Here is a 15634-nt window from a genome sequence, read left to right as displayed (position 1 = left end):
GTCGCCAACTGTCTGGTATTCGTCTATCTCTTAAATTTTTTTCCACTGCTTTCACCAGAGCTTCCTTACTTTTTGGTCCCAGTTCATTTATCAGCCTAACGGGAACCTCGTCTAGCCCTGTGGCTGTGCGCTTAGGAATTTTCTCTTCCGCTTTCTTCCAGTTTAAATTTGTCAGCACCAGCTCCTTTTCCACTTCTCTTTCATGCTATTTTTTTCCTCAAGTACAACCTCGTCATTGCCTTGGAAGGATTCGGCTGTTGCGTTTCGGATGTAATTTATTGCCGCTTCTCCTTCCAGTCTGTTTTCATCTTCGTCTAGGATATGTTGTTGTATTGTTGCTGACTTCCTGCCTAATAATTTTATGTGATTCCAAAATATTCTAGGTGCGGCCTTCTTTTTCTCACGCATTTCTGACAACCAACGTTCACTTTCACCTTTTAATTTTGCTTGCACCAGTATTTGAACCATAGACTTTTTCTCCCGGTATATTTCCCATTTACTGGTTAGTTCATCCTGTGGCAACTGCGCCTTCTTTGCCTGCCTGTGCTCTCGAGATGCTTTCTGTCGTTCGGCGATCGCTTCTCGTATCTCCTTGTTCCACCAGCTTTTCGGTTTCCTTTTTCCTTTCCAACGAACATGTTGTTTCTCTTTACGTATTTCTGTCGTTATTACACTTAGAAGCTCACCATATTCCCACTCCTTACTTGGCCACTTGCAAAGTTCTTCTTCAACTCTAGTGACTATATTTGCTATTCGTTCAGCGTTCAAATTTGGACTGGCCATTGTGCTTTCCTTGCTCTCTTTCCCAACTACATATCCCATTTTCAAAATGATGCGTTTATGGTCACTCCCTATGCTGCTAAACCCTTCTTCATCGATGGCCATTTCTCTCAACTTATCATGAATTCCTTCTGTCATCAGACAGTAATCAATGGTCGATTGCCGATTTCCCACTTCCCACGTGATCTGTCCTTCACACTTAGGCCCTGTATTCACGATCACGAGGTTATGTTGCTCGCAAAGGTCTAGCATTGACTTCCCGTTATTGTCGGTATAGCCATCTAAATCCTGTATGTGGGCCTTCATGTCACCTAATAGGACAATCTCAGCACCATTCCCGAAACCCTTAATATCAGCGCTTATGCATTCAACTAACTCTTTATTCTTCTCTGTGCAATTTTTTCCGGTCCACAAATACGTAACTCCCAGCCAAGTTTCTTTCCCACTCATTGTACCTGATAACCAAAGATGCTCTTGACATTGTGAATTTACTCTTTTCCATTTGGCTCCCTGATGGATGAGCATTCCGACTCCCCCTCCCTTTCTTTCCGACTTAGTTCTGTTGCACCCTTCCCATACATAATTCTCAATAACTGGCGGCTCTTCTGAGTCTCTAAGGTGCGTTTCTGTAACCGCATACACCCCTATTTGTTCTCTATGTAACTGCTCCTCAATCTCTGCCCACAATTTTCCTTTCTTCTGCCGCCCTGCATGTTTATGTAGCCTATTGCATGGCGAACTCTTGTTCTTGCTTTCCTCCTTTTTCTGTTATCGACGGCGATGCTCTGCTGATGTTCCCCTAAGGGACCTTCTTCATTACTACCTACTCTGACCTCCTGAGCGCCCGCGGGCCCCCTAAAAAAGCAACAGCGCGACCCCCAAGTCGCCAGCCCACTTCTCGTGCTAGCCTGTAATTGAAGTGGATCCCATCTCGTTTAAAGCCACCACACCTTCTCACTTCCCTGTTTATTTCGACAACCTCGAAGCCCTTCTCTCGGCTCATTTTCCATATTTCCTCATTGGCAGTCATTACGGCTCTTTGTACGTGACTGTCACGCACAGGCACCTCCGGCACCGTGCACACCACGATCTGCACTTGAGGGGATAGCTCGCGCAAGTCGTCCACCCCCTTCGCCAAGCGCTGGGCTAGTCCTGGCCCTTTCCTGTTTAGGACGTCATTTAGCCCACCTGCTACTACGACAAGGTTGCGTACGTGGGCATTTTCCGTGAGCTTTTCTTTTGCTCGCTCCATGACAGCACTCAGTGTCCGCCCTGGAAATGTGCCCACCGCCACTCTTTTGTCGCCTTTCACCCTCTCCACAATTGCTTTTGAGCACCCAGCCATGTTTGAGTCGCCAGCGATAATCACCCTTTCACTCTCTCCTACCTCTCCCTGCTTCCCTGTGTCCTTTTCCGCGTGATTCTGACTCGACAAAGGGCATTGTCCCCTGGGCTCCTGCTTTTTCCGCGTGGCCTCAAGGTAGGTGCCGCTCTTTCTAGCTTCCTGTGGCTGCAGCGTCGCCTCACTCGGGGCGTGTTGCGCTGCTTCACTATAGCTACGCCGATTCACCGGCGGCGAGCTGGTGACCGCTTGCTTTGGCTCCCTGCCTCCCACTTCGCCTGTAGGGTCTACCCTACTTTCTGAGTCTTTGCCACCGCTTTGGTGTCCTGACCCGACATTCTCCGCTGCACGCGTCTCAAGTGCGTCGAGCCGCTTTTTCAGTTCGGCGCTCCTTTCTTTCTCTTCGTCAAGCTCGGCCACGGTCCTTACTAACTGCGCGGCCTGCACCGCTTCCACCTTGACCAACTCGGCGACTCGGCGACTTTCGCCGAGTTGGTCCGTTTCCGTTTCCTGTTGTACAGCGGCACCTGTGGTCGCATACTTTAGTTCACGACGCCACCGCTACGCTTATTTCCGTAGCACTGTGAAAGGTACAGTTTCCCTTCTCTAATAGCGTCCTCGATCACCCGCACCGGTGCGCACCGGGGCGCCTTGGTGCGCACTTTCATCCTCGATCAACCGCACCGGTGCGCACCGACCATCCTCGATCACCGGAAGCGCACCCTGTTGGAGCGGTTTTCTGCTGCCCCGTCTCGCACCGAGAAAATCGGCGGTGCGCCGGGGTGCAATCCCAGCAAGCAATGCGGGACGCGCGCGCGCACTGCCGACTGCAGAACCGCGGACGCTCTGGCCCGATAGCTGCGGTTGCAACGGAGTTGACGGAGTTAGCTAGTGGAGATTTCGGCAATGAGAAAGGAAGCGCTGCTAGTTGCCGCAATCGATGAGCTTTTTTCAAGTTCGTCTGACAGCGAAGACGACATGCTGATCGACCTCGTCCAAAAACAATTAGCGTCCTCGATCACCCGCACCGGTGCGCACCGGGGCGCCTTGGTGCGCACTTTCATCCTCGATCAACCGCACCGGTGCGCACCGACCATCCTCGATCACCGGAAGCGCACCCTGTTGGAGCGGTTTTCTGTTGCCCCGTCTCGCACCGAGAAAATCGGCGGTGCGCCGGGGTGCAATCCCAGCAAGCACTGCGGGACGCGCCACGCGCGCGCGCACTGCCGACTGCAGAATCACGGACGCTCTGGCCCGATAGCTGCGGTTGCAACGGAGTTGACGGAGTTAGCTAGTGGAGATGTCGGCAATGAGAAAGGAAGCGCTGCTAGCTGCCGCAATCGATGAGCTTTTGTCAAGTTTGTCTGAGAGCGAACACGACATGCTGATCGACCTCGTCCAATAACAATGTGGTGAATAGCAGCCGAAAGTGGACAGGTTCGTTGAACGGGTCGTCAGGATTAATTATAGAATCCATTGGTGTTTGCTTGCAACCAGTTATGTCGGAGCACGCAGTTTGACAAGGTTCGAGCGCTTGCCGCGGATGCTCAGCACCTGTAACAAAATGTGCGCGCGCGCGTGTTCGCGCACGTTTTGTGCGCCAGGGGCAAAGTAGCGCTGCCTGCAAGCAACCTGCACGGGGTGCAGTTTTGTCCTCGATGTTGACCCTACGCAGTGCGCCACCACCGCGGTGCAAAGCGCACCATTCTGGTTTCGGGGCAACCCCGGGGCAAGGTGATCGAGGACGCTAAATGTGGTGAAGAGCGGCCGAAAGTGGACAGGTTCGTTGAACGGGACGTCAGGATTAATGATAAAATCCATTGGTGTTTGCTTGTAACCAGGTATGTCGGAGCACGCAGTTTGACAAGGTTCAAGCGCTTGCCGCGGATGCTCAGCACCTGCAAACAATAAAATGTATGCGCGCGCGTGTTCGCACGTTTTGTGCGCCAGGGCCACTGCATGCGAGCACCCTGCACGGGGTGCAGTTTTGTCCTCGATGTTGACCCTCCGCAGAGCGCCACCACCGCGGTGCAAGGCGCACCATTCTGGTTTCGGGGCAACCCAGGGGCAAGGTGATCGAGGACGCTTAAGTTTGTATAGGTGTTCTGTGGTGCTCCCGCCAGTTTAGTTGCTGTGTGGCAAACGTAGCGCCTACATATATATGTGTTCTGTGGCTTCTGTGGCAGGTGTTCTGTGGCTTTACTCACCGTGGGCTTTACTGGGTTTCTGGCTGCTGCGCATGGCTGCGCCTCGATCGTGCTCCCGCCAGTTTAGTTGCTGTGTGGCAAACGTAGCGCCTACATATATATGTAGGCGCTACGTTTGCCACCCAGCAACCAAACTGGCGGGAGCACGATCAAGGCGCAGCAGAATACATGTAGCGCTGAGTCATATCGAGTTAAGGCACACTCTGAACTGACTTTTAAGGGCACCCCGAGCGGTTTTTCGTTTATTACGCCGCCGTTACCACGAGTTGTGCCGCCGCGCTCCAGCTGTTGCATTTCGTGTAGGGCTACTGACAGAATGCGGTTTCCAGGTGGCACGATGGCCTCGAATGGAATAAACGCACACGACACCAAAGATTGAGGGAGCCTGAAAATATTTTATTTGCATTTTACAAGTACAACAAAAAGCACACGTCTACGCATCCACACAAACGCGGTTACATAGTCAAGAACATAGTCAAGAAATGGCTCATTAATAAGGGTAGCACAAACGCACAAGAAAGAAGACCTAAGCTACAAAACGTACGGTCGACTGCTAAGTATAATAATTTCCCTGTCACCGCGTGTCACTTTTATACAGCATCTTTACAGCACTACCAGGCCGGGTAGTTTGGCGGAAAGAACGCAACAGCTTACGGCCTTCAGCTGCCTCTTCCTTACGGGTGTCATAATTATCCTAATCTCCACATCAACGTCGTGCAAGTCCGCATACAGGTATCTGTATCTGAACCATATGTGCCAGCTTAATACATGTGTAGTGAAATTATGATAACCACTGCGTCTTATCAAGCATGTATTGGTTTTGCAAATGCGCATTACTCCTGACAAAACAACATACTGTAAGTGAAGCACAAGACAACAAGGACAAAAGGAGGATACAACACTTGAAGAAGAAATGAAGAATTAGTAGGCGTACAGCAAACAAGCGATGACGGAGAACACACAATGATGCATCGGGTGTTCTGTGACATCGGTTTGCGTACTTACGGTGTTATGGAGATCAACGGCATAAAAACGTACCTTCAAGCGTACTCCCTCAACCTCCGCCGCATTCATTATGATAATCAACGCCTAAACAAAATGAGGCACTATTTTTTGCCAAGAGTAGACCTCTTTACAGCAAGTCTATGTAATGACTCGCAGACGAAACCAGCATGCTTTCGAGAATGTTTTACCGCCGTAGTATTCGAACACCAACGGCCAGGAAACACATCGATACTAATAGGCTGTCGGCTGTCGGTGGTTAATCAAGTACAAAAACCTTGACGCTATGACTAAAAAGCAGCTTCAACAATCAAATTAAAAAAAGATCAACTGCCTATTTACCTGAGGTAAAAAAACATCCTTAGACACCTAGATTGTTTTTGTCAATGGTTTGTGTAAAGCAAAATATTCAGCATGTTCAGCGCCCCTAGCAGAAAAAGCACAAATTAAAGTATTCGACCAAATTACAGTAGCTCCACTTGCGCGCTTACGCTGAAACACGCCTCGATTGATTTTTCGCCCTCTGTGGCCATTTGTTGAACTTGAGAGTGTGCGGGGCCTGGCATAGAGTTAGTAGAACAACTCTAGAGGAAAAGCTGGGCCGGAAAAGTGGGAACCTCTAGGCATAGAGTTACTATACTAGTTGTTCTACTAACTCTATGTTGTAAACAACCTGGAAAACGCTACGTCACGAGCACGACTAGGCTACTGTATAATATACAGTAGGTCGTGGCAATGCCTCCTAGTAAAGGAGGCATTGGTCGTGGTCACGAGTTTGCACTACCGTCGGGTTGGGCCCTGCGATCAAGTTTCTCGCTACTCCGATCGCCCTGTTTTTTTTTTTTTTTGTTTTTTTCCCCGCTGACGGCAGCACGAAAATCAGCTAAAATTTGCTTCCGACACAAACTAACTCTAAGTGACCTCGAAAGTGTGCATGTTATAAAACGTTGCGCAAAATAGTAAATTACGCTGGCGAGATTTAGAGTCGCAAGCGGTCAGCGTCGCCACTGCAATCGTCTCCGCGGTGCGGCTCGCCTGGCTAACGTGTTTTCATATCGCTACCAATGCCGTCGGGAAAACTAATTGTATTGTCACTTACGAGCGACATAAATGTGCAGACAGTGATTGTTTTGACGAATATAGGTGCTTTATTACGAGCTGCGGACGGATCGCAAGGGCCGTCGGCCTTGGATCCGACGGATAGCGAGTTTAGGTCTATGCAGTTTCCCAGTGATCGCATTCGCTACTGTCGGCGTATACTGGCCCTACTGGCGTCGGTGTCCCCGCATGCCGAGAACACAGCCATCGGCACCCAGAAGCGAAAAGGCTTAGTTTCTGTCCAAACTGCTGTCACCCACGACAGGAGCCCCACACCACCAGTGAGGCAGCACGTATCCGAGACAAGACCCATGGCCTCCCTCCCACGGCAGCCCGCACACATACATGCTTGCGATAAGAATACATGAAACGGTTACACAAAAAGAATTGGTTGAACATTTGTGACTTTAGCTGTTTGCAGAACGGTAACATGTGATTATTATTTACTCAACGCAGCAAGAATGTACACTGATGTGCTATACATACATTTGATGCACGGTGTGTCGAGTAAGAACAAGGGTACACCGGCATTGACACTTACGTTACTATACATCCATGAACACATACGTACGTAGAAACAACAAAAAAGCGTAACAGCAACGCTGTATCCAGTTGTTGACATCATTATAACTTTCGTTAAAGACTAATCAGTTTAGATCGGAAAGAAAGAATTCTTTTACAGTAGTATTAAAATTTGCTGACTGCTTAATGTTTGCAGGAAGCGAGTTCCATATTTTGACATCTATATAATGTATGCGTTGCTGGCCGTACTGGTTGTGACATATCGGCATGAGAAATTTCTCGAGGAAGGCTGAGCGACTGTTAAATGTCGATTCATTGAAGATAGTGGCAGAAAATGGCGTGTTGCATCTCGTTATCGAGCACACTAATAAGGCAACGCGGTAATCTCGAAGGTGCGATAATGACATGACTTTGTTCGCAAGAAAAAGATTTCTTGACGGTGTAGTAAAGCTAGCGTAGTTGATTATCTGCAAAGCTCTCTTCTGAAGCCGTACTACAGGCTCCAAGTATGTTTTGTATGTAAATCCCCAGGCTTCAATACAGTAGGCTAAGTGAGAATGAACGAAACAAAAATACAAGGTTCTCAACGTTTTGAAACTGAAATTACTCCGCGCCTTTGTAAGTACGAAGCATGCGGAAGAGACCTTACCACACAGCCTATTGATATGAGGCTTCCAGTTCAGAGCGGAATCAAGGGTTACCCCTAAGTAGAGCACCGAGTCGACTTTTTCAATTTCATCACGGCCAATCGTAATGCGGCATGGCTCCTCAAAAGGTTTTTTCTTAAACGGGGACATAAAAATAACAAATTTAGTTTTATTTGTATTTAAGGAAAGTCCATTACTTTCAAACCACTTGCTAATATATTGAAGTTCATTGTTGATTGTTTTAACAGCATTATTTAAAGTTTTGCTACTGACCACAAGAGCTGTGTCATCAGCATACATGAAGGCATGTGCTTCATTTAGGCCGTCCGGAAGGTCATTTATGTATATTGTAAATAATATTGGCCCAAGTACCGATCCTTGTGGTACACCCATAGTAATGTCAGAGAGACTTGAGGTGTGCTCATCGATGACCACTTCTTGTTTACGGTTATCGAGATAGCTTTTTAAAAAGTCTAAGGAAATGCCTCGAAATCCAAGTCTTTCCAGTTTCATGAATAATATGCGATAGTCGACAGTATCAAATGCCTTTCTTATATCTAAAAATACTCCTATTGATATTTCGTTGTTGTTCAAGGCTTCATTGATTACATTAGTTAAAGACAGAATAGCCGTAGTTGTCGATCGGGACTTCTGAAAGCCGTATTGACGCGGGGAAAGGATGTTATTTTTGTATAGAAATTTTCTTATTCTACTAGCCAGTAGTTTCTCAAAAATTATGGTTATGCAGTTCAATACAGATATAGGTCGATAATTACCGAAATTGTTGGGGTCCCCACTTTTATAAATAGGCTGATGCTGTGCCGACTTTTACCCCGCCAATTGTGTCCTGCTCCGGAATATGCTTCATTCCCAAAGCACCCTCGATTGATAGTTTGTACTACTTGTAGCGGTGTGTACGCATATTGATAGCTGTCGCTGGTCACACTTTCCGAGTCGCTGCTTTGTAGTAGATCCAGTCAAAAGTGGTTGGCCACGTCTAATACAGCGGCGGCTCCCGCCTGCAGCATATATGTCACGGAGATATATGTAGTCACTGCTGGAGGATGACGATGATGGCGAGGACATCACAAAGCACGTGCAGGCGTAGCAGACGAACTAGCAACACGAAGCTCGCGTGCCGGCGAGCGCGCTGTCGTGTGCATGTCACAGTTTTGTGCGATCACATACCCAGCTGTGTTTACATTCCTTCTTTGGCTCATCTCGTTGCTCTCTGAAACCGAAATTTGGTCTGGTTGCTACAAACAAGACTCCAAGTACTTGCCTGTCGTGCTCTGGAGCAAATGATGTTTCGTGCCATGATTACTGGGTCATTAGCTATTTAATGCTGCAGAAAAAACAAGATCGAAAATTTTTTGTCTTTAAATTTTGACTCCTTTAAATAAGTTTGATGTTATTCATACCTATAAAATATAGGGTCTGTTCGATTTGCTTGCACCACTGTGAACTAGTTCATGGCAGTTCACGAGCAGTTCAGAAATTGTTCAACTTGATTCCTGAGGTGCAGGCAGAATACAGGCGTTATGTTATGTCAGACTAATGTGCACGGAGTGTGTAAGTTTGAGAGGTCCTGAACTGCAGGTATGATCGGCTTCTGGGTTGTAAATAAACACCACACTTGCATAGACACATCAGACGTGCATAAGCGAGGTCTTAACGGTGCTCGCGCCCGTGTGCTGCGTCGTCTGCTGCGCCGCTGCTTCGCACCTGTATGCCTGCATCAAGTCGGCACCGACAGCGGAGGGGGTGCAGCAAAATCATGAACCAGCCCTGCATCTTTCCTGCACCTTTTGAAATGACTGTTGTGGTTCTGCAGGCGCCATTGCTCCACCGCGCTGAAACGAATGGCTAGGGTGCAGCACCTCTTCTGGTTCAGATGGTGCAGGCGAATCGAACATACAACTGTTTTGACCTCCATTTTGCATATGGATTTAGGCTAATGTTTCAGAACTTTTTAAATGAGCTCATGAGAGATTTCTCAGGTACATTAAAGTTTAGGTCAGTCACACTGATAAATCACCTGAAAAAGTGTTAAATTCCGGTGATCCAATGAATCTTAAATTTAAATGTCTAGAAGCCATATTAAGCTAACCTTCAGATGTGTTTCGGGATGTCCATGTAATGTGCAGGTTTTGCACTAGCTGGATTGTCTGTGGGTAGCCGGATTGTTCGTAGGACAAGCACAAATGCCCTTCTGAAAAAAATTGGACATTCAGTGGATTTACAAAAATCCCAAGAGGAATGTACAGTGGATGTCCTGTGGACATCCACTGTACACAGGACATTCATAGCACAGGATGTGTTAGAGGTCCTGTGTTCGAATCCTGCTGTCAAACAAGCCAGGCCAGAGACAGGAAGAGTGAATTGCCCAACATTCTGACTGCATGTTGCACCCCCTGCACGTTCATTCCCAAAGTTTCCTACCCTCTCTACAGGCGCGGCACACAGATGGTAGACTAGCCATACTTCTAGGGACAATAGCTTAATTAAGCATAGTCCAGAACACACTAAACACTTCGAACTTGATTCAGGTACCAAATGTTATCTGAGGCACTTATAAAACTGATTTGAAGGTTGGGGCAAGGCATCTGTTTATGGTGCTGGACATTCATTGTGCACTGGGTGGTTTTGCAAACCATGCACCCACCAAGAATTTTGGAAGTCATATTGTGCTACTGCTTTACAGACTGGAGATTGTAGAACTACTAACAAAAATTAACTGGATCCATGGTGGCAAAACTTTGTTTAAAACACTTCTTTCGCCAGCATAAAGAATGTATGAAATTCCAGATTTTCAAGCAAAATCTATTACAATTTTTTATGACCTGCAGTAATGCTGCTTTTGAGCTGTATCACTGCAGATGGCATACCCTTGCCATCGCCTTGGACTGGCATTGTTTCAGACAGCATACACCAGCCTATATGCTCACTTCGCTCGTGCACCAATGTTCAAACATGTGAAATCGATTTTATATTTCAACTCCTTAAACACATTCTACATGCATGAGTTTCTCGTGGCTAAACTTCACTTTATGCTCCAGTAACTATTTTACAATAGCGTTGACTCAATGGCCCCTATGCTGTTAAAGAAAAAAAAATTCCTAGACAATGTAAATTAGACATAGGGCGCGGATTAACTACAAATAACTTCTTTATTTGATAGTGTTGTCAAATACTGTAGAACCTCATTGATATGATCTTGTTACGTACAATTTCCCAGTACCAATGTTTGTGACTGAGAACACAAAAAAGACCCAATTGAGTTACAAATATTTTTACTGGTTCATATGTTCCAGGAAAACACGACCTTTAGGCACCAACGTTCAACACATTGGCAAACCGCGGTTGTATGAAACATTTTCTGGCCACTAGATCTTGTGTTAACATGAAGAGGCGTGAGGCTCACGCGATCGAGAACAGTAGCCACCTGCCGCGGCAGCTTCGCTGCAATACTCACCTGCACATCTCGCGTGAAAATGCCGGCGCACGAACAGTTTTTTAATCCAGTATCAGCAAATATCCCGATACCACAGATTTGAATCGCTGCCAACTCTACTGTGATAAGGATCTTCACTTATGTGTATTACAGTGCGTGGGGCATAGTGCGGTTGGAAGCATACTGTACACTTTTAGTAGGCGATAACCCAAACGCGCCACCGTTCCCTGCTGCAGGTGGCGTGATGCGAGCGTCACGTTTCACTCAGAGTTTCTTTAAAGAGGGCACTCTGGCACTGCAACCGTTCCACTACCATGTAAATGATGGGAAGTACACGGATTTGTCTGATCTTCGTGCTTGTGGATTCAGATGTTCTTGTGGCTTTGTTTATTATGCTTCATACGCCTTCATCCTCATAAATTTCAAAGCAATCTATGCTTTCTGAAGAGCAGAAGACGCTGTGAACACGCAAAATCGCTACTAACTGCAACGGTTCAGCTTGTCGAGGTGGCCAAATCAAAACATGCAAAGCGCCTCAACGCACTGCTTGCCTGCAATAAACTCATAAGGGTGTTTTATATTGTTTGTCGAATCACGCATCCATGGCATAATGGTTTCAATATCGGGCCTCTGTGCTAGCGGTCCTGTGTTCGAATCTTGCAGTCGAACAATTTTAGTAATGTTTATTTTTTACGCAGTACCTTGTTGAAAATTACTAGTAGCCGTTTGAAGCCAGAAGGATGAAGTTTAGGCAAATTCACGTACTTCCCATAATTCCCATGCTGACTGAACCACGCCCATTGCAGCTTCCGTAGACACTAGCACCAGAGTTCCCTCTAGTAATTCTTGTATGAAACTATATGGTTTCACTCACCAGCTTGATTCTGTTTCGGTTTCCTGTCACTGTCTTAAAACACTACGCAATAGGAAAACAACTAAATGCATCTCTGGCCACTGGAGCCCCACCAGCTCGACGCACATTGGTGTCTTGTGCCTCATGCTACAACAATTCGTGCAACGTCTCACATTACGTAAATGTCCACTGAAAATACGAGGATGGCGGGAGATGGAAATTCAAGACGATGAGCAAAACGAGAACAAGGTAAAAGCGGGAGCCAACGTTTCAACACGTGGACTTGTCTTTTTCAAGACAAGTCCACTTGTCTTGTCTTTCTCCTTGAAGAAAACAATTAGACTAGTCGAAACGTTGGCTCCTGCTTTTAGATTGTCCTCGTTTTGCTCATCGTCTTAAATGTCCACTAGAGTTTAGTCAAATTTTACAGCGAAGCTGTTAGCCTCTAGTTGGTCGGGATTTTTCGTGGGTTCATGCTCACACAAGCTGTCCTGCCACCTTGCGGCCGTGGTAACTCAGACAGACCTCAAATGGCAGCTGGAAAAGAGCTCTGTCTGAGTTTCTGCGTAACAGAATTATGTTTTCTCATATATTCAAATTACAGTCCAAAGCTGTTATGTCTGCAGCTTGCGTGTAAGTCATACTTTAGGAATAAAACAGAAACAGTGCGACACAGGACGAGCGAGTAAAGAGCACAGGGCAGAGCCCTAACTAGCAACCAAATGCTTTATTTGCAGAAGCAGCACATAAAGGCATCACTGAAGGTGACCTAAAAGAAAGAAAAAGAAGGATAAGTGTTAGCCACAAAGATAATACAGTTCTTTTGTTGATAGCATGAGTGACGCAGAACTCACGCATGCATCGCCACTTGTGAATATGCAAAAGGCTTCAAAAGATTTCCCACGCGTGCTGTTCACTATATCTTCCAATTATTTTGCACTTCTTAAAGATCGGGGTTCAACCAGATGTGTTACAGTAGGCAGCCAGATGACTGTACGGGTTTCCTTTTAGTGAAGCAGCATGCTCGCGCAGGCAATAATTAATGCACCTCCCCGTTTGCCCAATATAGCAACGTTTACAATCGAGTAGGATTTATAGATAATGTGCGTACAGTCAATGAGCCCGCGAACGTGATTCTTATAGCAGTTTTTTAACGCGACAGTATCCACCCTATTGACTATTTTGCACAACCCCCTCAGTTTATTAGGGGCATTGCACACAACCCTCCCTCCTGCCTTAGCCGCAATTTTCGTCGTCTACAAAATCCAGCTCAATTGTAAACGTTGCTATATTGGGCAAACGGGGAGGTGCATTAATGATCGCTTACGCTAGCATGCCACTTCACTAAAAGAAAACCCGTACAGTCATCTGGCTGCCCACTGTAACACATGTGGTTGCACCCCGATCTTTAAGCTTAAAGTGGAAATCAATGGACGATATAGCGAACAGCGCACGTGGGAAATCTTTGAGACCTTTTGGATATTCACAAGTGACGATGCATGCGTGAGTTCTGCGTGACTCATGCTATCAACATAAGAACTGGATTATCTCCGTGGATAACACTTATCCTTCTTTTTATTTCTTTTAGGTCACCTTTAGTGATGTGTTCATGTGCTGCTTCTACAAATAAAGCATTTTGTTGTTAGCCAGTGCTCTGTCCTGTGCTCTTCATTCGCTTGTCCTGTATCGCGCTGTTTCTGTTTTATTCCAATGATGAACCAACCCCTTTGAACACACTACTTTACGAATTTTCTGATGCAATTTGCTTTGAAAAATTCAATCAGTTCAATAAGGCACTTGCACTTGGCAGAGGGCCTAGAAGAAAGGACGTGTGCTGCACTTCTGCATACATGCGTGCATGCATGATGTACGTCGCTTGTGGTGGTGATGCTTGCGTAACATCGTCTAATCTCAGTTGGGGTGGTGGTACTTGTCTAACGTCCGTACTAGTTTCATTGTACATCCACTTTTCAAAGGGTGGAATGGAGGTGGATTTTTTTGGTTGCTTCGAATTGTATGTTTGCCTGCTTAGTACGTTTTTCTCACATTTTTGTTTTTCAAGAACGTATGAATAAGGTTTTACTGTATTTTTTCAACCCAAGTTGATCTGCAGTGACAATTTCTTTTGCCAAATTTTTAACAAATGTCACGTAGCTTGGCATAACTAACTAGCCTCGTAGCCTTTGGTATCTTTTCCTTCTGAATCAACATCCGCTTGGCATTTCTTACCTGTAGACCTCGATTTCACTGCACTGTTCTTTCTTATGTTTTTCAGCCTACTATAGACATGCAAGAAACATAGATGAGCCAAGTCATAGTCTACAGTGCTTCATGATAGACTTTAAGAACGCCGTCCCCTACCACTCCATAGTGTATGCGGTTTGGTTGTGCTCGTCTCTCTTTCTATGTCCCCCCTTCCACTCTCTTTCTCTTTTTATCTCCCTTAACCCTTTCCCCCGTGCAGGGTAGCCAACCAGAACTACCTCTGGTTAACCTCCCTGCCATTCTATGCATCATCACTCTCTCTCTCTCTCTGTCTCTACACACCAGCATTCTTCGCTATGCTTGAATTATTCACAAAGCTTCTGAACTGCAGTTACAGCAGACAGTTTTATTATGGTTCTTGCTCCCGTTCAGAAATGGCAAGGCCTTCCTCCTCATCCAGCAGCATTTCCACTTCTTTGCGCAGGTCGGTTGCTGCTTCTCCAGCTAGGGAACAGTAGTGCAAGCTGGCTCTCTTGTTTCCCAAGGAGTGAAGATACCTAGCATAATCCAGCCACACGTTTTGGAAGAGGCTTGCTACACATATGTTAAGGAACCTTGCTTCAGACGGCTTTTAACAATCACAGCCAGAGCTGGTATTCAGTTCTCATACAAGAAGAATGTGAATAACACCTGATCTTCACTGTATGTTTCAGATTAGTGGAAGATCAGATAGCACAACACTAGATTTAGTCAGCCAAGTATGCAACACAGTGCAGAGAAACTTGCAGCAGATATTTTTACATGGGGCAACACCATCAGTAGTTGAACAGCCGTTTGACCTTTTAGTACAGATCTTGGCGCAAGCAAAAAGCTAATTTGGTGCAGCAATAAGCACTTTCAGCGCAGTGCTGAACGTACAGCTATACACCACGTACTCTCAATATTAACTGAAATAATCAACAAATTTAGCAGAGCCAGCTTTAAGCACATCAATTCAGCATACAGGATAAAAATAATCTGACTAGTTTCATTAATTTTTAATAGAATGCCTTTCCCTGAGCGCATATCACAGTATAAAGCCACTTCTAACACTTGGACTTGCAACAGGCATTTGCACGTTTGCCATGCTTCAAACGGTGGGGGCGGATGCAAAACTAAAACTAAAGAAAAAGACCCAAGGATGCGTAAGGAACACCACACCCTGTAGGATGTGCATGACTAAACCATTCAAAACACTCTGACAGTTCAAATATATTCATTAAAACTTCTTTCTGGGCGAGTTGGTGCATACTTGATTTGACAAATGTAACAGCGCTAACACCTGCAACCACAAAAGAACAAGGACGAGACACAAGCGCTGACTGTCAACTAAATTTTATTGACAGAAGACGGACACCTTATATAACGCGAAAGGCAGAGGTGAAGTGAGAGGGAGCGATACAATTGGGAAAAATGACACTGCGCATCAATGAACATACATGCAGGCAATCAACAGAAAAAAGAGAGGCAGGAGATAGCAAATAG

General features: G+C 46.0%; 1 protein-coding gene across 1 annotated transcript in view; it reads right to left on the bottom strand.

Annotated features, from left to right (window-relative positions):
- Positions 1–14496: 14496 nt before the first annotated feature.
- LOC126545225 (WD repeat-containing protein 11-like) overlaps positions 14497–15634 on the bottom strand; it is a 289213-nt gene continuing 288075 nt past the window's right edge. The window contains exon 25 of the mRNA XM_050192989.3: positions 14497–14704. Coding sequence (XP_050048946.1) covers positions 14520–14704 — 185 coding nt within the window. The 3' untranslated portion in view covers positions 14497–14519. The remainder of the gene's footprint in view (positions 14705–15634) is intronic.

The sequence above is a fragment of the Dermacentor andersoni genome, chromosome 1, assembly GCF_023375885.2.
Source record: "Dermacentor andersoni chromosome 1, qqDerAnde1_hic_scaffold, whole genome shotgun sequence".
Classification (NCBI taxonomy): domain Eukaryota; kingdom Metazoa; phylum Arthropoda; class Arachnida; order Ixodida; family Ixodidae; genus Dermacentor; species Dermacentor andersoni.
This window is presented reverse-complemented; position numbering and strand designations above follow the sequence as displayed.